The 23,631-nt window shown below is 42.4% G+C and overlaps 1 protein-coding gene across 4 annotated transcripts in view; it reads left to right on the top strand.

The window, feature by feature from the left end:
• The window catches only part of Fbln5 (fibulin 5), an 81,046-nt gene extending 76,748 nt beyond the window's left edge, over positions 1 to 4,298 (top strand). For all 4 annotated transcript variants that reach the window (XM_023719681.1, XM_004635142.2, XM_023719680.1 and 1 more), the window contains exon 11: positions 3,311 to 4,298. In XM_023719681.1, coding sequence (XP_023575449.1) covers positions 3,311 to 3,472 — 162 coding nt within the window. In that variant the 3' untranslated portion in view covers positions 3,473 to 4,298. The remainder of the gene's footprint in view (positions 1 to 3,310) is intronic.
• Positions 4,299 to 23,631: the final 19,333 nt, after the last annotated feature.

Below are 23,631 nucleotides of genomic sequence, written 5' to 3'. Positions count from 1 at the left end.
CTCACTTACACTGAGCTCTGGGCAGAGGACTAGGCATTAGCTTTCATCAGATGAAAGCTGGGGGTACAGTTAGGGCTAGCAGGAGGAGCATAACTACAGGGTTCAGACTATGCCAAATTATGTTTTATCCATGCCATACATGGATCAGTCAAAGGGCCAAGGGAAGCTGACTTGCTCCAGCTGACCTTCTTGGATAATGCCATCACATAAGTTGACTCAGAGCAAATCTGAAAACATGTGGGAGCAGGGCCAGCCAGATATGTCTGGTGGGCTCTTTGCAGCTTTCTCCCATTCAGCCAACTCCATTAGCATGCACTCATGTGCATCCTCCCATCACCATCACTGATTTGGTACCACTGTCCACGCATATGTGGGTCAGATGCTGAAGATTCAGAAGCAGATTGTGGCTTCTTCCCTTGAGGAATCTATGCACACACTATAGTAGACAGGATGGGGACAGACTAGCAAGCACCACATGGAATGGCGATTCTCGAGTCGGTAAGTACAGTGGGATGATAGGAAATTTAAGGACTTGGAGTGATATCAAGATCTTACCTAGAACACAATAATTAGAAGTATGATTTTTGGAGTCAGATACTTTAGAGCCATGCACTAGTGTTGTGACCTTATGTAGTAGCCTTAACTTACTTATAGCATAAGGTTATACAGATTAAATAGGAAATGTATGAAAAGTTGTAGCTTATGCCTGCTAGCATATCATTGTCATCATCTTGAATCAGAGACCACCAAGAACCAGTGGCTCCTAGGAGAGAATTTCACTAGTACCCAGGCTCTGCCCTACAAGCTGAAAGTGGAATGGAAGAGGTGGCTGTCCTCAGTGGTCCTTGGCAGGCACTTGATGGCAAGCTTTTCTCAGGATGCTGTAGTTGTGTGAGAACCAGGTAAAGATTGGACTCACTGACCTCTAAGGTCACTTCTGATTGGAAATCTAGTCTGGATATATTTATCAGGAAGTCCTAGAAGAACACCTTGGAAGAAAGTTTCGACTTCCTCCACTACCCTCTTCCAGGCTGTCGGTTCTGTAAATGGCCCTCCAAAGGGCTGCCCACAGCTCAAGGTCCTGAACCCTAAGCCTGTGTTCATGCAAACAGCTAGTGAGATGTTTATATATGTCAAAGCCATTTCCCTGTGTGGCTGTACTCTCTGAAGTCCTGGCTCAGGGCTCTGAGGTTTTGCAAGGACTGACAAGGAAGTCCAAAAGATCCTCTTTGTGAATAGGTGCCAATTACGTGGATGCTGATGGGAACATACAAAACCAATGCTAACAGAAAATTGTGGCTGTAGGGCTGCTGACAACCCAACAGACAGTGAGGTTCCAGTACCTGGCCTGCACCTGTCTTCTGGCCTTGCCCTCGTGGTATCTGTGGCAGCTCTTGGAGCATGCTCAGAACTTTATGGAGAGGCCTCCTTTGAAGAAGGCAGAATAAATGCCTGATGTGGCCTTACACAGCCAAGTTCCTAATTTCACGGAGATTATTGCTTTATTTTCTGGGCACAGGGCTGTGTTCTTCAGCTTCTGGGAAGTGACTGTCCAGCCTATCCCTGTTCCTCCCACACTATTTCCTCTGCAGATGTGCTATATATCTCCATTGCACCAACCCAGAGCTTCTCTAGTACAGGACGGTAGTATGGATAAAGAACAATGCAGTCTCTTCTGATATTTGTTGCAGAGTGAAAATGGGCTTGGGGCTTGCAGTCAGCTTGAAAAACCTGAATGGAAACTTCTTAGGTCTACCCCTGACTAGCTGGATGACCCTAAGGAATTGGTTAACTTTGCTGGACCTCAGTTTGATTATTTATAAAATGCAAAAATGATGAGATGTGAACCCTTAGGGCAGCCCTTAGACAAGGGCCTATGGAATTCCCTGGTGTGGTCCTGTGCTTTTAGATCAGCACTTTTTAATTGTTAATACATACAGAGATCATCTGGGGATTGTGTTAAGCTACAGATTCTGGTACGGTAGATCTTAGGTGGGGTCCAAGATTCTGCACTTCTATCAAGCTACTCAGTGATAATTATGCTGATCCGTGACCACACTTTGAGTAACAAGGTCCTTTAGGGTTTTTATAAGGGTGAAATAAGTGGACATAAGTTAAAAATGGCTGCAAGAGGTCTCACACACGCTGGGTCAACTGATGTCATTCTTCTCTCCTTATCTCCTTGAAAATGCTTGAAAAAATTCCACGAAGGAGAAAAGTAAAGTTGTTAGGATCTCAGTGATAAGGTCATGGAATGGCGAAACTGGAGGTAACCACAGTGTTATCCTAAATGGGCTTCTAATAAATTCTACTTTTCCCAGGAATTATATAAAAGCATAATGACCTACACGTAGAGTGGGTCTTGAAGTTATTGTTAGGGTTTTTTTTTTTAATACCCAGGTGCTTGGGATGCCATTTGTTTGGAAATTACTGATCTGGCCCAAACCTTCATTGTGGAGGAAGCCCAATCACTTCTTGGCCTTTTGGCTAAGGTCTTGTGTAGAGATGAATCCCAGAGAGGCAATGGGACCCTTCTGCAGTAAGTTTAAACAAAGATTTGTTTATTCATTCAGGATTTACAGTTGCCTCTTGGTATATGCAAGGGATTGGTTCCAAACCCCCAGAGATATCAAAATCTACTGCTATTCCATGCCCTTATTAAAATGGAACAGTATTTACATATAACCTACACACATCCTCATGGGGTCTTCTCTAGACTTCATAAAGAAGTCTTCTATAAAACAGGATAAATTCTATGTAAATAGTTGTTACACTGTATTGTTTAGGTAAGGGCAACACGAGAAAAGTCTCACAATATCAGTACAGATACAGTTTTTTCTCCCATGAAGATTTTTGGTTTATGATTGATTGAACCCAAGGATGCAGAACTCATAGATATGGAGAGCTATTTTCTGGAGACTTACTGTGTTCAAAACACCATACTGGGTTCTAAAGGGATTGCCCTCCTCCAGCAGGAACTTAGACTTCAGGCATGGACTAAAGGGTTAGCATGCATAATTATGTACAGTAATACATGCTTTCTGTCCTGTGCAAAGACCCAACAGAGCCTGGGGAATCAGGCAAGATCCCCTTAGGAAGCATCTTTTCAGATGAGACCTGAAGGAATAGGAGAGAACCAAGTGCAGAGTGGGCAAATGCAGGGGAAGAGCATGACACCAGAGGCACCAAAAGGACACCAGGGTGCCTGAAGTGGGCAGGGGAAGGCACCCGGTTCAGGTGCACAGCCACCAGCCAGGCCTTTCACTTATATCACATCTTCCCTAACTAGTGTCCCTGCTTCTGTCCACAGCAAACAGGCCCCATCAGCGCCACCCTGGTGATGACACGTCCCATCAAAGGGCCTCGGGACATCCAGCTAGACTTGGAGATGATCACTGTCAACACAGTCATCAACTTCAGAGGCAGTTCTGTGATCCGACTGCGGATATATGTGTCACAGTACCCATTCTGAGCCCTGGGCTGTGGCCTTGGACGCTGCCTCTCACAAGCACCAAGGGACAGGACAAGAGAGGAAACAAGAGAGAATGACAGTGAGACAGAGGCTGTGCTTTCTGCTGACTGTGTCCCTAAGGAGTCAGCCACAGGTGTCCTGGCGCTCACGCTGTACTATGCAGACCTGTCACTCTGAAGGACACCAGCCCCCAGTTCCTAAGATGCAGTTATCAAAAATGCAGTTATCCTCCTCATTGGCCTCCCAATGTGAGGCTGTTGGTGATTCTTCAGGGCCTTCAGTTTATTTCCATCTTTTTCAAAGAAAATTGATTCACTTCGCTGGGGTATGAGTCTATGTTTGAAGACTGGGAGCAACTTGCTCACATCTCCCACACGCCTTCCTCTGTCTCCCACTGCGTGGCTGCTTTGCAAAGGCCTGGAGAGCTTGCTGGGGGTGCTGGGCATAGCTAGTCTGCTTCTTGCGTGTACTGAGAAGGCTAGGGAAACAAACCGCAGCAGGATCTAAGGGTTTTTAAAGAAACAATTTCAAAACCACGTCTGGTATTTTCAGCCATAAAAGTTTTACTTGCCCTTAAATTTGTATAACTGTTTAATCATCTCTGCTCATTTCGAGTATATTTTTTAAGTAAGTGGTAAAATTCCTTCAAAAATGCCTTCAAACACATGTTACATTCTGTTTTCTCAAACCCAGCCTCCTTTCCATGTTAGCTCGATATTGTGTTTCATTTCATTTTTGAGGACCCCTTAATCATGCTTTCTTGAGAATTTTTACCCAACTGGTTGGAAGGCAGAAGTCTCCAAACTAATTAAATATTTGAAGAGATCTTTTGTTTGGTTCATTTTGACTCCATAGATGTTTCAGCACGTGGGATTGGAGCTAGTCCTGTTTAAGCCATTTATTGTGCATTTGGCCTGGAAAAGTCTCCAGAGAGCTGGTTTATTCTCCATGACTGGAACAAATCATGAGAAAGTAAAGATCAGTAAAATGGGGGTGGTGGAGACAGTAGGGGGAAACATCAACCCCAAGCCCTATTTCTTGTAATTAGAACACCATTCACATGGGGCTGGGGAGATGGCTCAGTAGAATGAGTGCTTGCCTAGCAAGGGCAAGGGCCTGAGTTCAATCCTCAGTTCTGAAAAAAAAAAAAAGAACACCATTAACAATTGCTCTACAGGGGCTGGGGACATAGCTCAGTGGCCTAATCACCTTCCTGACAAGCACAAGATCCTGAGTTCAAATCCCTGGGGGGGGGGGAAGCCATGATCAACAATTGCTCTGTTATGTGGTCTTTTTTTGAGTACTGTCCCAAGGGGAAAAAAAATGTGTTCAAGTCCCTTTAAGCTCATGGCCCTCAAACCTGATTGCAGAGAAGGATAGCTGGTAAAACTTGGAGGAAAATACTGACTCCTTAGGACTCATCCTTTGGAGACTCTGTTGTCAGTGGTCTTTGTTAGGGCCTGGACATCAGAATTTTGTTAGGACCCCTTGAGAGGTAGGCAATGATGGTCAAAACCCTGGCCACTGTGCCCCTGATGGCTTTTGGTTCATTGGACGGTGAGTCATTCCTTTTCCTGAGTAGGGTCTCTGTATTTCCTTCAAGCCACCCTGGAAGAGACCAAATGCATCAACAGCAGACACAGTTGGAGAACAGCTGCCTTCATGACCCTTCCTGGGGATGGACAGAAGGCTCCTAAAATGTGCTGCTCCATACCCGAGGCTGACTCACCTGGCTCCATCTAGGAGTAGCCCTGTTTCGCCTGTTGGTTCTATTATTTATTAAAGCCTTCTGTGGTACTGTGGCCATGCCCAAGACCCCAGGGTGACAGGCAATCTGCTGGACTTTCATTATTCTAGCTCTTAAGGCCTGCCTTTTTTACCCAGAGAGTATTTCTCACCCCACACCACACATTAAACTTCACTGTGGGCTCTGCTTGATCTTTTTTCTTAATGAATACTCAACATGTGCAAGCCATCACTTATGCCTCGTATACCTTCAGCCAAGCATAAGTGATGTGAATGATGTCATCAACACAAATGGCATAGAAGGAGGCTCGTTTTGAAGCTCAGAGAAAAACACAAGATCCTTCAGATTTTCAGCACATGGCCTTAGCTGGGCTCTCTGCCGAGCCAAGGCTAGGACGTGCCCACCAGCCTGGCAGCCGCTGTGTGGTGAACTTAGGTGTCAGGAACAGGGGTGGGGTTAGAAACGCTGAGGCTTCCATGAGCTCTGCATGGATCACCAGCCAGAACCACTGGCTCCAGCTCCACATATGCAGAGGGCTGCTCTCCTTCCATTTCCGAGAAAGAAGGGCCAGCAGCTTTGTCTTGGTGGAATGAAGACCTGCTAGTTTCCGAGGTGGCACATTTGGAACCAGACCTTAGTGTCTAGGGCTTACATTTTATTTGTTCATTCCCAAATGTGGCTTCCTGGGGGCTGGGGAGATGGCTCAGTAGAATAAGTGCTTCCCTGGCAAGCGCAAGGGTCTGAGTTCAATCCCTGGTTCTGCCAGGAAAACAAAACACAACAAATGTAGCTTCCTGCTTCTAAGAAAAAAGGCACGGAGAGATTTCATAGAAGCAGGGCTTGTAGGGCTTCTCGAACCCCAGATCAGATCGCTCTTTAAAAACACGCACTGATGAGCTCAGTGTAAGTGGATCAGAAGCATGTGGGATCAATTTACCTTAAAGTACACCTGGGCCTAAAGATTGAGGGAAGAGTGGCCTGGGGCACCGTGTGTACTGCAAGGCCAAACCCCAAACATTCAGGAAAGAGCTCCACAAGCACCCAAAGCCACAGATCCCTTTGCTTCACCCACCCCTTCAGAATGATTGGATGGCTTGTGTTGTTCCCCTACACACACACACACACACACACACACACACACACACACACAGAAGACTGGGGATAAGCTTGCTTACTGATTCTCATATTGTTATTTGATGTGAAGTCTGGTAAGCTAGCTCCAAATGTCTGGGGCCCCATGCCCATCCTTGTGAGCTTTGCCCCATCCAAGACTTGGGCAGGGAGCTTCTCAAGTGTGCCATGCTCTGACCTGTCTGTCAGGCCTTGGGGAGGTAGTGGAAGGGACTCTGGCTGAAGAGCTGTGACACTTGCAAAAGTCCTTGCGTTACCATCTCATCTTCTGAGTTCCTGCTGATGAAAACTTCCATTCACTTGCTTCTAGTTCTAAAGTTTTGTGATTCCTTGAAATGTACTTTGGGGATGACAGCCAGCATTTCCATTAAACTGCAACTTTAGCGCTTCACAGTGACGTGCCAATCATAACACATCCTAACTGGCACAAAATCCACCTACCTGTTACCTCCTGGGTAACTCACTTAGAAAGTCTCTTTGGTAATGGTCTTGGCCCGTTAAGTCTTATTTGTCCAGATGGTCAACACTTTTAAGTAGGTCTGATTACTTCATTTTCAGTGGCTTAAGTGTGTTTTTGTGGCCTGGGTGTTAAGTGTAATGCACACAAATTATTCACCTAGAACTAAGATCACCAGAAACAGAAAACAGTGTGAAAAGGTGACTATGCTTTATTCCCTTCTTGGCCAGGTGAAAAAGGTTTGTGAAAGGTTGTCTCAAGATGATAAAAATACTTTGGTTTGAAAATCTACTTTGGACAGGCCAGTTGCTGGATTCAGGAAAAAAAAGAACAAGATATAGACCAAGGCTTTATCCAACGGCTTACCAGACAAAACTAGAATACAAATTAGTTACTTTAGATTTTAATAATAAAATGTATCTGGGCCAGCAAGATAGCTCAGCTGACTAAAGTGCTTGCTTTGGCAAGCACAGGGACCCCAGGGTTGGATTCCTGGTACCACATGCCGTGCCAGCCCTGCCCTCTGGTGCACTGAGCCAGTGACCAAGACCAGGTGTGGTGGTACATGCCTGTAATCCCAGCACTGGGGAGGCTGAAAACAGGAGGATCATTATGAGTCCAAGCTGTGTGGTGAGACCCTGTACCAAATACATAAACGAAAATAATATAATAATAATAAATGTATCATTTTTATACAACCAAAATTTTTAGGAACATTCATAGACATGTGTTAAAAATTCAAAGGAAAATACTTCTGCTTAGAACTACTAAATACATTTAAAAGAAACACAAAACAAATGCTTGGTTAAAAAAAAAAAAAGAAAGTCTCTTTTTTGATACAATTTGTGTGTGCTTTGAAATGGATTTCTTTCTTTAACAGGAGGGAAAACAAACATCTAGTGAAACTTTCATTATTTTGGAGTTGGCCAATGTTCATCAACTACAAACAAATACACAGATTGCTCCTCATGTTAACTTTGTGCTCAGACTTCTCAGACCCTTCACTTAATAGATGGCTGATATGTTCATTGGAATCCTTGAGGCTAACTACAAGATGCTTTTAAAACAATAACCAAGAGATGTCAGGACAAAAGAATGCATCAAGGCAAAATTTCTCACGTTGGTAGTTGTTCTTGAGATGACATCCTGCTCTTACGATCTCTGACTTGCTAATGGTTGCTAAATAATGAATCTTAGCCAGCAGCCATTGAGAACTAAGCCCTCAAACTGAGATGGTAGGTGTCAACATGTGAATGATCTATTAAATTGCTATTTGTCGCTATCTTTTCAAGGGAATTGCATGCTCACAGGCAGTGACTAGCAGCATCTCCCTGTCCCCCAGGAATTTAGTATGCTCTCATGCATTAATGTAAAAGTGAAGGTAGGGTAAATTGTACACAAATGCAAATACCAAGGTCAATATTCTATCCTCTATGACTCATTTATGAAGATTTGATGAATGAGTTGTATTGATTTAGGGCCAGGCAGCTATTGGATAGCTTGATGGCACTTAAAAATAGTTTTTTTAGGAAGGATGGCTTTGGTTTCAATCTTTTCCTCAGAATGAATTTAATGTTGCAAAACTGGCCTGCATCACAGAGAGCTACTATACTTTAAAATAAGAAGTTTGAGTTCTTCTGAGCTGTAATATACAGAGCATTCATAGTTTATTCCTAAAAAGGAACCAAGATTGTTGTTGTATGTCTGAATTTTCTCCATCCCGTGTTCTGAAAACTTTTACCAAAACATCACCTTTGAATTCAAGCTATGATATTTGCAAATACTTTATCTCTTTAAGGTAACTCTATAGTCTCATGTTTTTCCCTTTATCCTTATTTTTTTTTATCCTTATGTGTTCTAGTTCCACAAATCCATGAAGATTTCTGCTCTGAGGCTTGCATTTGCACACAGTGCTTCACAGATGTAATCCTATGGACTTCAGTTTTATTGTGTGAAGGTGCAGTGAAATCATAAGCTTCTTCTTTTGGTGAAACTATAGTTTGTCAAGCAGGTCACTTTAGCTCCCAATTCAAACATATTGAGGCGAGCTGGACCCCAGGCCTCTTGGGGCTTTGTCTTCTTGTTGGAACTTTGGGATGTATTATCTTTATAGGGCTTTCAAAACTATTTTTAAAAATTTCCAGGGCATCTTCATTACAGTCAAAGCCAGCAATTTTCACAAGTGTAAGGGTGACCTCAGGTATACCACAAGAATTTGAGCCAAATTAAGCCCTCCAAAAGGAACAGACAGCCTCACTTAGAGTATTTTCAGGGATGAGGAGAGCACCAAGGAGAAGCTGCCTCTCTCAGCAAAACAGAATACATCAAGCCCATTCTTCCCGCTCCTTCTCTCCAGCTCTGCCACTTCCATCTCTCCCATCTCAGGAAATCGCCTCCAGGCTGCTTTTGCTCTTAATCTTCACCAGAGTTTCCTCTACCGCATTCTTCCCTTTTGTTGGTTCTGCAGCAACCTGTGGAAGGCTGAAGTGAGAAGAGGAGGGACAGGGAAAAGAGGCCAGCTGTCTTCCTCCTGAGAATAAACACAGAATCCCAACTTAACTTCTGGGGAAAATCATGGGAGGGAGCCATCTGGCTGCCTCCTCTTCTTCCTAGCTCTGCCTTTCTCTCCTCTCTACCTCTCCACCCCACCCCACCCTTCCCTCCACCTGCTCTCAGTGCTGAAGTGGGAAGGAGGTAGCCAGGAACAGGTCCTGTCTGATGAGAACAAAGCTGGGAGCAAAGGATTAAGTATAAAGCCATTTATACATCTTGGCCTCTCTACTGCTCCTCTTTGCTTCTCTCCCAAGTGTGCCCGGCCAGTCTCCAGAAAATTCTTTCCTGAGCAAGGCCATGGCTTCCTTTTTATTGGTCTTTTCTGGGTTACCTGACGGAAGTATCTCGATCCAATTCTGTGAGCATAGATCTTTCTTCATTACCTGTGGCTGCTCTCAAAAGGGAAGACTCATTCTCAGAGTTCTTTCCATATCCACTTTACCCATTCTAGGGTTGGCTGCTTTCATCCAGCATCCCTTGTCCAGCATCCAGACTCCCTACTCATTCCCAGAAATGTACTGCCTTATAATTCCAGCACTCCTTTTGTGCCCAGTCCATCACAATGTATAGTGGCTTGACCTTGAGCCTGTATCTTCACATAAGAGAGACTGCAAAACTAGAGTCTGAACAGTCCACAGTCTCCTGATCTCTGTTAATAACAAATAGTCCTTAACTTTCTTATAATGCACAGGTTGGCACTTTCCACAGATTCCTAGATTCCAGAATTATTCATTCAAACTATTACCAAATGTTAGGATACAGGGTGGTTTTATGAATAGCAGATCAACCCACAATGTGAGTCTATTTTTTGCTGCTATGACCCTAAAATGGGAACTGTTAATTTAAAAACAAAGAAGTTGACTTTGATTGATGGCTCCGGAGGCTGGGAACCCCAAGGGCATGGCACAGACATCTTGCGTTAGTACATGCTTGCTAGAGTCAGATGTAAAGGAGTGCAAAGGCCTGGATTCCATAGCAGTGTCCTGCATGAACCCATCTGAAGACCTAGGGCCCAACACAGTGGCCTCCAGGAGTCCAGCCAGTGACCTCGAGCCCACAATAATGTCTCCTGCAAGTTCATATCAAGGATCTGCACTGAGAAGGCCGGTGGTGAAAGCTAGAAGTCTGCGCTGGAGGGCCGGAGAAGGATCTGTGCCACGATGCTGAGGGACCTGCATTAGGACCCTAGCAAAGGCCAGGGCTCCCCCAAAGAGAACACCAGGCATCCTGGGTGACAAAGAGGACTCAAGCTCTTCCAAGGATGTGAATAGCCAAGTTCACATCAGGAAAACCAGCTGTGGCAAGCTTCTCCAGGAAAATCAACAGCACAATCTTCCCCTCCAGTGCCCCTTTTATGCCATTTTGGCAACATCCCACAGGTGGGTCTTCCATGCCCAGAGCCATGCCAACTCAGTTCATCTGGATGCTCCAAGTCACTAATTAGAAAATCCATCATGGAGTTTATGTTGTGTTATAACACGGCAGAAAAGCTGAAGGGAAAGAAGGTATAGACAAAAAGTACAACAACAAGCAGGCTTGAGCTATAACAACCCACTCCTGGAATCACTGACAGCACACCCAGTGACAAAGCTTCCAGAAGAAATTTGCATTTTAGAGCCCTAGTTGCTAAGTAATCCACAGAGACACTGATGTTACACAGTGGTTGCTCTACACAGCAGTAAGCGCAGGGCACACCACACAATCCTGGGACAGCCTGGAAAGCGCCATAGGTGCTGACCTCTGAGAAGACTGTTGAAAAAGGGACAGGATCTCTGGAGGAGAACTGCCCTCCAGCCAATGAGAGATCAGTCAAGAACAGCTGAACGGAGTGCATAAACCTGTTGGCTTAGAGCATTTTATTTGTTTATTTGAGACTTTATAGAGGAGCTGGAGCTGGAGATCAAGGGAGGGGCCAGGCTGGGAGGAAAGCTTTGTCAATAGCTTTCGGAAGTCTGAGCTCTAGCTTATGGGGTGAGGGAATGTCAGCACAGAGCTTTAAGCAAGGACCTTGCCAACCCAGACTCTTTAAAACGATTAATTTATAGATAATGATCTCATATGTGAATGACACTATGTTTCCTAATGCCCCTAGCCCTTACTTCTATGTACCACTTTCAAAATCTTTTGAAAAACATGATCCTATCACTTCCCTAATTAAAAGCAAAACAAAACAAAGTAAAAGCCCTACTATTGATTTCAGTAGAGAGTAGCAAGTCCCAAACTCCAAGGAAAATCATTCTGGTAAATGTTACTTTATACTGCATGGTCAGAGTAGTCAGGATAGTTTCCCGGGGGGGGGGGGGGGGGGGGGGGGAGGGGGGGGGGGGGGGGAAGCTCAACTTTTGATTCACCTTCATACAGAATTAAACAGCTTTCTTTTTCATTGAAGGACTTTGAGCTTTTAAGTCTCCAAATCAATTGTCCATGTTTAAAAGGGGAATTTTGCTTTAAAATCCCTCAATTATTAAACAGGGATTAATGTTCTGTGCAGTGTTGGCCTCCATGGAAAAGTTCAATTTGAGTTAGTGAAGAGGGCAACGTATAATCTGGGCTAACTTCCATTCCTTCTAGCCCCATGCACATCCCTACATCATTTGTCCCAACTGCGTTCGTCTTCTCAGTATCTTCCCCTCCTATGCTTGAGGAACTCTTGGCCATCTTTTGAATCATAACCAAATACAAACCCCTTCAGGAAAACATGCAGCATGAGAGCTGGAGATATAGTTCAGTCGACTAGGCGTCTGTTTGGCAAGCACAGGCACTAGGGTTCGATCCCCCGCACCACATGCTGTATGGGCCCCACTCCTGGGTGCTCTGAGCTGCCCACTGAATCAAGGCATGGTGGCACATGTCTGTAATTGAGTGTTGGGGAGGCTGCAAACAGAAGGACCACTATGAGTCTGAGTTGCATTATGAGACTGAGCCTGGAGGCTTGGGGAGCTACAGGACATCCCAACCCCCATAGCAAACTGAAGACCTGAGGAGCAGGAGTTTGGGTAGTTATAGTAAAAGATTAATTTTATTTCAAGCTTTCTTCTTTTTAAAAGTTTTATTGAAATAAATAAACCTTAATTACACAGTGGGACAAATAAAACAAACATACTAAATTTGTGATGACTGTAAGACCTCCAGCTGAAGAGGTTGTGGGGACAGTCAGCATGTGTATGGAAGAGAGGGTTCGCTGCAGGAGACTGTGCCTGGGGAGTCGTGGGAGAACTGGGCCACACGCAGAGGTGGAGGCCAGGGGACAGAAGAAGCACTCAGAACTGAGCCTGCCTTTGGCCTCTGGAGCCCTCTCACTGATCATTTAATGTCCTCTAACTTTGGCTAATTTCTGTGTTGGGGATGGGTTTTCATTTTGTTGTTTGTTTAAGATGTAAAAGAGTTAGAAAGTGCACAGGGAGTAGGAGGAACACAGAATGAGATGGTCACCATTAACTGGGACGTGTTTTCTGAGCTATGTGAGCAAATATACACACAAAAGCAGTTTTTCTTCAATCATTCATAACTAGTCCATCACTTCCTGAGTGAGCAGTAGGGTTCTTATCCCCTGTCACCGTGGTTACCACATGCCACACGTGAGGAAGGAATTCTGGGTTTTGGAGACAGGATCTCATTATGTAGCTCAGGCCGGCCTTAAACTCATTAGGTAGCTCAGGAAGACCTCAAACCCACAGCAATCCTTCTGCCTCAGCTTCCCAAGTGCTTGGATTACAGGTGTGTGCCACCATGTCCCACTTGAGAATTCTGAGATAAACAAAAAATGACTCAGAACCTAATATTAAATCTGAAAATTGAATTAAACCTTCTGTTGCTTAGCTCCCTGGAGCCACGGTCACTTACTAATTTGCCCATTGGGCATATAAAGTCTCCCCTTTAGACCTTAGTATTCATTTCTCTACACAGAAAATTTCATTTAATAAAATGTGTTAGAAAAAAATCCTCTTCACCAGAGGAATTGTGGTGGAAAGGAAAATTCTCTAGTTTGAAAGTCTAGAAATCTTTGGGATTTTTTCTAGTCCTCTCTGTCTGTGACAAAGAGTAAATCACTTAGCTATTCTGAGCTTCAGGTTCACCACTGCAGAAAATGGTAACCCTGAATCTTGCACTCAGCAAATACTTTCCACGTTTCTACACTGTTCCTGGTACCGACCTGGTTAAAAATTCCTATGTAGATTTTTTTTTTCTTTTGTCCTTGGCCAGACAGTCATTGCTCAATTCCAGAGCACATCTGCATTTTTTTTTTCTGTCACAGGGTAGAAAATGAGCACCATTTGGGTTCTTTAGTAGGGCTGCACTCCTGCTCTGATGGCTGGGTTTGTCCATACCACGCTGGTGAGGTGGACGGGATGTTGCCACTAGAGTTGAGTAAACCTAGATTTGGGCCCCAACTCTACCAAACCTTGTAGTTTGTGGCCTGGAGTGGTGACTTAGGTTCTCTGAGCCTCACTTTTCTAATCTGTTACATGGGAAGAATGACACTGTCCCCTCATGTTGTTTAGAAAGTAAGATGATATGAGTGGAAGCATTCGGTTCTTTTTTGCCCTCTTGTACAAGCAAGCCAGAGTTGCCCTGCGACTTCCTTCACCTTGAACAAATATCTGAGCCATGCCACCCACAAATCAGTTTACAAATAATCCCTGAAACCTGGTTACAGAAGTAGCCAACTTCCCTTGGTATACTGTCAGCATTTCCCCCATTTTATTCCATTTCATCTCTACTTGACATTAGGCCCATTTTATCCCTAAAGCCTGAAAACTGGGAATGTGGTTTCTAACAAAATTCTAGTTCTTGCAGCACGCTGTGGATACCAGGAAGGAAGCTTTTATTGAATTGTATTGATCATACCTTCAAAAGAGAATAGCCTCACAGACCACGACAGCTAGGAGGATCTAGAAATTTTTTCCTGTGTACCATTAAGACTGAAGATGTGTGATTGACCACCTGCAGGAGACATGGTGAGTTGGCAGCAATTGGATAGATAGTTCTAGATCTCCCATCATGCTCATAATCTTGCTCTTTCCTGTACAGAATCTTTTTAATCTGAAGCCATTTGAACTATTCCTATCTCAAAGGGATCTGAAAACAATTTGCTTAATCCATATGGTTCTCCTTGCCTCTCAGCGTTGAAAGACATTCACTAATTTAGACCTCTTCAGTGACTTTTCAAGAGATTCAGTGAGGTAAACTCTGGCAGCATGAGGCATAACAGAAACCACAAACAGGCCAGAAGTATGTAGCAACTCAAATTAAAGCCTAGAGAGAATATGCATCATTGGCAAAGGATGAAAAGACTTCAGGGGTCTCGGGTTGGAAGTGGACTGCTGCCACTTCAGTCTAAAGAGCTGTGATGCCATGAGGATCGCATGTGGCCCTCAGGGCTTTGAAGTTAATTAGGATCATGAGCAAGCAGCTATGACACGAAGAGCTCTGGGGACAGTGGAGGCATCTGTTGGTGACACCACATGCACATCTTTTCCATTCCCCTCCTCCCTTCTTTTCTTTTCTCCCAGACTTATCTTGAACAGTTTTCATGTGCTGTGATCCTTAGCCCTGACCCCCAATAAGAACTGGGTTTTGTTTGCCCTCTTTGGTCTCCATTCAAAAGCTTCTTTCTCCTTCCTACTCTGCTCCTCATCCTTTGTCCTTTTGCCTTTTCCTCTTCATTTCCACTGTTTTTCTCTCTCATGTGTTTTCCACTTACATCCAGCCATCTGTGGTTGCCTGCTCTGTGAGATGGAGATAACAGGGCCTTCTTGAATTTTGTCCACGCCTGGTGGAATTCTAAAGATCATCCATGCTTCTAAAACCCCTCAATGGAGGCTTTTCTTTCCTATGATTCCAAATTCTTAATTTCCCTGGAATTTGTTTGGTTCACAGCTCATTTCACCCTTATCACAGTAACCACCTACCAAAGCCTCTTACCAGCAGACACTGACATGAGACTCTGCCCCTTACTTGATTTCCTTGAAAACAAACAAAAAAATTCCATATTTTTTTAATGTATTTAGTACAGGGTCTACAGGGTCTCACTACACAGATCAGACTCATACTGATCCTCCTGTTTTCAGGCTCGCAAGCACTGGGATTACAGGCGCACGCCACCATGCCCAGTCTCAATAAACGTCTCAGTGCATCCTGGAGGAAGGCCTGGCATGACAAGCAGGGGATTGCTTTAATCCACTGAGCTATCTGGCCAGCCCTATTTCAGTGATTTGAATGATATCCTTCAAAAATTCATGTCCACCGTGACCACTGGAATATGATTTTATTTGGAAATAGAGTCCTTGAACATGTGACCAGTCAAGTTGAGATGAAGTAAGTCATTAAGTCATGCTGGAGTATGCTGAGCCTTATATCTGCTGGCTGACATCTTTATAGGAAGTGACAAGGGCACACAGAGATGCACAGAGAAGAATCTCTCATGAAGATGCAGACAGAACAGGAGTTATATAGATACAAACTAAGGAATACTTTGTAGGAAAAACAAAGGATAGATTCTTGCCTAGAGCTTTCAGAGAAAGAGCATGGCCCTGGTAACACCTTGATTTTGAACTTTCAGCTTCCTGAATTATCTTGTTACTATTTTCTTTTTTAGTAGCAGGAATCGAACTCAGGCCTCCGGCTTGCCAGCCAGGCACTGCTGAGCTACATCCAGCCCCCCTCAGTCTCCTGAATTATAGAAGAATTAATTCTCTTGTTTTAGGCTACCCTGTGTATTGTACATTATTATGAGAGTCATAGGGAATGAACACACATCATTTTCCTCTGGGTGTATAGTCAACTTTATTCAGAATTTGAGAGTAGACAGTGCAGTAGAGAAATCTACATTTTAGTTCTTCACTGTGTAGTTCTTCTGACTCTCTCTTTCACCACCTACTGTTACTATTCTCTGTTTATCTTCTCTTCCTTCTTTCTTCCCTTAAGTCCCCAAAGCGCAAGTTCATCTGACTCCACTATGCATAGTTACTCCTCCCAAACTCAGCTCCCAGCCCACATTCATGTCAAACCTCCTCCAGAAGCTCAGCGGTCCTTTGCAAAGAGCAGTAACCCCTTCTCAGACAGGAGATGAGAACTTAAAAAGCTGTCCCTGTCTCGCTTTGCAAAGGAAAAATTCATTCTCTTACTTCCTGTCCATCTAGAGACAATGGGATAGGCATGCCCACCCCTTAGGATACTGAGGGTATGGGTGATAGAAGTCAAGGGGGACCTGTTGGTCTGTTCATCAGTCTAAAATGATTGGACAGTTTCCTGTGTCTGGAAGCTTCCCTGGGCACACTGGGGAGGTATCAGAGGAATACAAGAGATTGTCCCTCCCTTAGGGACCACTCTATAGGACCACTCTTAGATCTTCCTTCATAAAAGCTTTGTTCAATGGGTTTGGCTTTTTCCATCTTTGAATGTGCACATTTCCTATTCTTGCTCCTCTGCCTGCTGTGTATTTCCCCCTTCTCTGTGCCTATCCACTGGAACTTTTTAAAGTTCTGTCAAATTTAGTCTTCCTGTTTTTAATGCATATGTATTTCTCAGACTGGCGAGACAGTATTTTTCTCTCTAATTTTTGTAAGAAATAAAGAAAATCAAACCCAGAGATAAATAAACTTCAAGACAGTTCCCCTCTTGCAAGCACCACGGCTTTCTTGAAGTGGAGCTATAGCCCATAGCCTGGGAAATCCATTTAATGTAAGCTGGCACTCTCTTCGTTTGAGGAAGGACTCTGGATACTCAAGTTTGACACTGTTCTGAAGCCGTGCTGTGCTTCAAGAATAGATTTCTAGCCTTCTTTTAATTAAGGCTATTCGTCAGTTTGGAGGTCTCTATATTTTGACTCTGGCTTCAGAGAAGTAGTCTTACTAGGTTACACGAATATTTTGAAACTCAGCTCTTGCTTTTTTTTTTTAATTCAATAAAAGTTTGCACAAACAATGCATCCCACAGGAGAAGCTTATGCCAGATCCCAGATGTTTTACACGTTTGCTTGAGATATTAAGAGTTCATGGCCTCTTGTGCTTATTAAACCAAAAAAATATAAGCCCGTGGAAATGATTTTTAATAAGTAGGAGTGTCATGAGGTCAGGCTGAATTCTGGGCAACTAAAGTACTTCAATAACCTTTTTGATAATGGAGTGTGTGTGTGTGTGTGTGTGTATAATATTTTTTTAAACAGTTCAACCTGAGAGTTCAACACGAACTTTCTATTTCAATTCAATTGATCTCCACAGAAAGATCATAAAGTTCATGTTCTAGTCCCTGACCATTATCACCTTAGTTTGCAATCACTGTCTTGAGTCTATCATTCAACGAGCCAGCAATGTACTAATCAGTCTTGGGACTCAGAATGTCATAATAATAGTAACCATCCACAGGGGCTAATGGCGCCAATCACGTGTTGATTTGCTTGTATATGTTTTATGATTTAATCCTCATACTTGCTTACTACCACCTTCATCTCAGACTATGTCCTCTCTCATTTTCATCATAATCTAGCTAACTGATGTCTCTCTGCTTCTACCTCACCCTCTGACCCTTGCAGTCTAGTCTCAACCCAAGAGCTAGAGTGATCTACACAAAGGTCACATCTGTTTATGTCATTCTTCTACTCCGACTTTCCAATGGCTTTTCACCCTATGCAGAGTTATTTGGTTTTGTTGTCAGTGCCATCAACAGAACACAGGACCTCATGTATTTTAGGCAAGTGCACTACCACCAAGCTATACTTCCAGCCTGAAACTGTCTTTCTAATGGCCCTCCTGTATGCCAAACTCTATCCCATGCTGCTGTGCTCTCTGGTTCTATCATTTTCTTTTTTCCTCTTGCTCCTGTGCCCTGGCTCTTGCTCTCACTGTTCCTCAAACATACCCAGCCAGTTTCTTTTCTATGGTTCACTGGTCAAGCAAAAGTTAAAACATACACATTACGACTATGAAGGTAGGAAAGTAGGAGGGAATTTGCTTTACTTGATTAACAAGTTAGTGATCTCTTGCTGGAAAGGGGAGAATCCAGAGTCAATAAAAGTCATTGCGCACACACACGCACACACACACACACACACACACACACACACACACACACACACACACACACAATTTCTGCTATAGGAAATTCAACCAAAGACAAATTTCCCTAGTAAACTAAAAAGGTTAAATTAGTGAAGCAAAATGTTTTTATCCCAGTAGACTATGCCTATTTTTAGGAAATTATTCTTTTTCACCTACTGCTGAGATTTTTACATAATGGGCATCCTAGTGCCTGTAATTGACATGATGAATGATATCTGAAAACTCAGGCTATCCTTTTTAAAAAATCATTGTTATTTTTTATTTGATACAGGGTCTTGCTATGCAGTTCAAACTCATAGTGATCCTACTGTCTCAGCCTCCCCAGTGCTGGGATTATAGGTGTGCACCACCACGATCAGTTTTGGGGGTGGCACAGTATATGGTACTTGGAATCAAGCTGAGGTCCTTGCAGTTGCCAGGCAGGCACGTAGACCTCCAAGCTATGTCCCCAGCCCCAGGATATCTGAATAATCAGTAAAACATGTTTCGATAATTCAGAAAATGTTTTTTGAGGTACTAAACTTTAAAATAACTTCAGTTATTTTGATAGATATTAAAGACAAAAGGCACTGACAACATTGTGTCTCAACTGGACACTACCATACGTAGAGTTTTACTCGACGATGGTTCAGGATTATCATGATGAATATTAGCAAGTACACGCTGCTATGTTACAATGCATGCATAGGGCTATTCGACCCACGGAATGGCTACTGTGCCTCTCAAATTCTCTTGTCTTCTCTGTATAATTTTACATATTCCTTTGGAAAGAGAAAGATGAACCAAAAACGAGCAATTTGCATTCTCAGAGTTTTATAAGAGCCCTCATATAATGATACCACAAAGGGAAAGGTAAGAGTTTGTGCTTATTCCCAGTGAGTTGCTTCTAAAACCTCCTCCTCCATTCTGATGCTGCTACAACAGCATCCACCAACTCTTGAGTATTGGCCACTTACAGCACTTGGAAACAGAGAAGCTTTGGCACATTGTGTAGCCCAAACAGGGAAAGACCAACCAAAGAGAAGGTGGAAAGATACTGAGGAGAAAATTCTATTTACTTTATAGCTTGTTTATAAGAAGTTATACTCCTGACACTAACTATCATCTTTCAGACCAAAACAAACTTGAGCTGCCAATGTAAATCTTTCTGCCACTGCAGAGTGGTTTTCATCGTACAGTTCACATTTGAATGATGATTTAATGCATACAAAATGCTTCTCTATATTTTCTTACATTCATCATACATTGTTCAGTATCAACACCCCTAGCTCAGGCCTTATGATAGACATTAAGAATGCAAAGATGAATAGGCTCCCCCATTTTTTTAATTCAGTCATCAAATTGCCCCTGAGCAGTTGCCAAGGCAAAGATTATTTCCTCAATCTTAGAGGAAAGACATTAAGGATTGGAAAAGTTTTCCCACACACATGTACACACACACACACACACACACACACACACACACAAGATAAAAGTTAACCTAATTTTTTCTGCTTCTAAATCACATTTTCACATCCCTCAGTGTTCTGTGCCATTAAAAAAAAATAACAGGCAATAATTTAAATTAAAAATATGGAAATCACAATCAAATGAAAATGTCAAAATCTGTTATCCAAAAAGTCATATGAACCACATATTAGATCAATAAAATAGAACAGAGGTAACAAAAATAACCCCCAGCACATTTAGCTACCCAATCTTTGATGAAGTGGCCAAAAGCATACTCTAAAAGAAAGATAGCTTCTTTAACAAATGGTACTGGAAAAACTGGCTATCCACATGCAAAAAATTGACTCTAGATTCATATCACATACCAGGTATTAAACTAAAAATAAAATCAAAGATCTAAATGTTAAAGAAGAAACAATCTTCTGGAAAATAAAATACATAAAACTTTTGAAGACATAAGCCTGGGCAAAGACTTTCTGAACAGAATTCCAATTACACAGGAAATAACATGGAAATCAACAAATGCAATCATATCAAATTAAAGGGTTTTTTCATAGCAGAGAAAACAACTAACTGGGTAAACAACCTATGAAGTGGGGGCAAAAATTGCCAACTATTCCTCTAGTGTGACTAATGTTTAGAATATATAAAGAATTCAAAAAATTAGACCTCCTAAAATAAATGACCCAATAAAAAACAAGCAACTGAAATGAGTAGATACTTCTTAGAAAAGTAAGTACAAATGAACATGAAAAGTGTTCACATCTCTGGCCATTAGAGAAACACAAATTAAAACAACACTGAAAATCCATCTTACTCCAAAAGGAATGGCTATCATCAAGAAACCAAATAATAACAAATGTTGGCAAGGATGTTAGGCAAAGGAACACTTCTGCATTGTAAACTAGTACAATCATTACAGAAATCAGTATTTTTCTTGACATTCCTCAGAAAACTAAAAACTAGAAGTTCCATTTGACCCAGCTATTCCCGTCTAGCTGTCTTTCCAAAAGAGTTAAAGATACATGCATACCCATGACTATAATAGCACAATTCATAATAATTAAACCTTGAAAGCAGCCTATATGCCTATCAATAGATAAATGGATAAAGCAAATGTATTTATACACAATGGCATACTACTCTGCTATAAATAAAGGTAAATTTGAGTCACTTATAGGAAAACAGGTGTACCTTGAGACAACAATGTTAAGTGAAATAAATCAGACCCAAAGCTTAAGTATCACATAGTTTCTCTTATATGAGAACTGCAAAATATGAAGAAAAAGATAAAAGATGGATAATAGGAAGATAGATCCTTTGCAAGTGAACAAGACACAAGGAATGGATGGAGGTAGGTAGGAGGGAAAGAGGAAATGATGAAGAAAAAATGAAGATGTGTTATGTACATGAATCGCCATCCCACGAGGAATGTAACCATTATGTACCATAAACATATACTAATTGCATTTTTTAAAAGTAAAGATTAACAAAACAACAGTAACACCAAAGTATCTTATAGGAACACAATACTTTCAGTATTCATGTTAGGATACTTGTGGCTACACATAAAAAAATAAGTATGGACTAACTTAAGCAAAATTTGTCATTTATGGACATAACTAGTATGGTTTATGCATTAGTACTATGGAACATATAGGGGTGCAGGTTATCTCAAGACCAAATTCAATCAAGAAATTTAAAAGCTTTGAAATCTATTTTATTTTATTTTTATTTTGCTGTGCTGTGGAATCCAGCCCTGGGTCTCATGTGTGCATGCCAGTCAAGGCCTCTTCCACTGAGCTATACCTCTAGCTTCTTGCACTATTTTTTTATCTTTTTCCCCCCTCAGCATAACAACTTCTTTATCCTGTGTTGTGGATTACTTCCACCTAGAAGATATGACCCCCCCCCAAATATCTTCTATCACTGGATGATAGTTCCTAGTTACAGCTGAAAAAAAATTCTAAGGAAAAATTCCAATTGACCCATCTTGGGCCAGGTGACCTCCTAAGAGCCCATCAACTTGATTAGGTGAATGAATAATGGGAAAATACAGTAGCCACATAAATTTGGCCCAAGGGAAAAGTAGTTCTCATGATCAGAAACTTGATGTCTACTTAAACTTAATTCATGAAATTATTTTATTCCAAGAAAATTATTTTCCAAGAAAAAAAAATTTTCCCAAATGAATTCAGTTTTAGGAAATACAATATTTGCTGAACTACCACAACGTTACTCTGTGTTTAAAAGAGTCAATCCAACTCCAAAAGGTATAAACAGGAAAAAGCCACATGGAAGAGTTATTAAAGGATCCTTATTACATTTAGTAGTCAGCAGTCCAGGAAGTGGGCAGGAGGGCAGATTTTGGATGTGCCTGGAAGACTGATAAAGAGTACAGAAATGGTGAGTGTGGAGAAGAAGGAAGCACACAGTGTGAGTGCAACAGAACTGCGTAGATTTTTAGGGCTGGCTGTGAGTATCTTGGAGACACTCGAAGAGTACAGAAACTCTGGAGGAGAAAGGTTGCTAATCTTCTGCTCCACTCCTTTTGTTTTTCTTGTTTTATTTGCATGCATTTGTAGCATACAATGTTCACATTCCTGTTGGGGAGTTGGTCCATGTACATAACACATCGTAACTCCTGATATTAAGGCCATTCCCTTTCTTCCTTCCCTGCTCCTTTCACTCTTCATATGAGTGGACAGATCCAGGGAGGTGTAATCTTGATACTATCAGGAAGCCTTAGTTTTTCATTGGCAAAAATGAGAAAAATAATGACATAAAACATCAGGAAGTTATGTTTTTATTTTCTGCATTGTTTGTTTATTTGTTTGTTTGAGAGATAGTTACACTATGTAGTTTATGCTGGCCTTGAACTCACTATGAAGCCCAGGCTGGCCTCAAACTTGTGATCCTCCTACCTCAGCTCCGGAGTGGTGGTAATTATAAGTGTGTGTTACCACACTCAGCAGGAAGCTTTTGTTAAAAGGCAGCAGCTATAAACATGCAGATGGATGATAAGGTGAGACAGGTGATAAATATAGGACACATCAGAAAAGGAATAAAGGAAAGGTAAATGGATTTGGGGGGATTATCTATTTTGATACAGCTATCTCCCCAGCCTGATTAAGGGACTTTGGAAGCAAGCTGTTTGTTTGTTTGTTTATTTGTTTGCTCCGAATACCATCAGGGCAGATTTGGCTGGCTTGAGTTGTAGGGATGAACCACAGCAACCTGAGCCTGACTGCTTTGTTGAAGCAGCCACTTAAAGAACTGAGGCCAGGCCCCCTGGAAGCAAGGGGCAGGCCCCCTGGAAGCAAACTTTTGAACCTTTGATGGTAGATAATCTGCACAGAGCTAGAGCTCCTCCACTAGTTTAATCAGGACAATCCCAACCCTGTGGCGTTTTCTTGTGATTATCACATACCTGGACTGGTGAAAACATGGGGCTTTCTCACCTACCCACACCTTTTCTCAAAGGTCTTTGATCAGTGAAGAGACTTTCCTAGCATCCACTCTGTTCTGTATGTAGCAGCGAGGTGATTTGGGAAGTTTGACCTCAATGTAAGTAGTAGGCCTGGCTCATCAGTGGCTTGTCCCATCCTCTTGACCAGATTAGTACAAAGATGAGCGTGTCACCTAATTCTCTCACCCAGAGCTCGACACTAAATCGACAGCTATCTGCCCACTCTTTTGGTGAGAGAATTAGAAGGGTGCGTGTGTGCGTGTGTGTGCGTGTGTGTGCGTGTGTGTGCGTGTG

The sequence above is a fragment of the Octodon degus genome, unplaced genomic scaffold (assembly GCF_000260255.1).
Source record: "Octodon degus isolate 3935 unplaced genomic scaffold, OctDeg1.0 scaffold00070, whole genome shotgun sequence".
Lineage (NCBI taxonomy): Eukaryota > Metazoa > Chordata > Mammalia > Rodentia > Octodontidae > Octodon > Octodon degus.
This window is presented reverse-complemented; position numbering and strand designations above follow the sequence as displayed.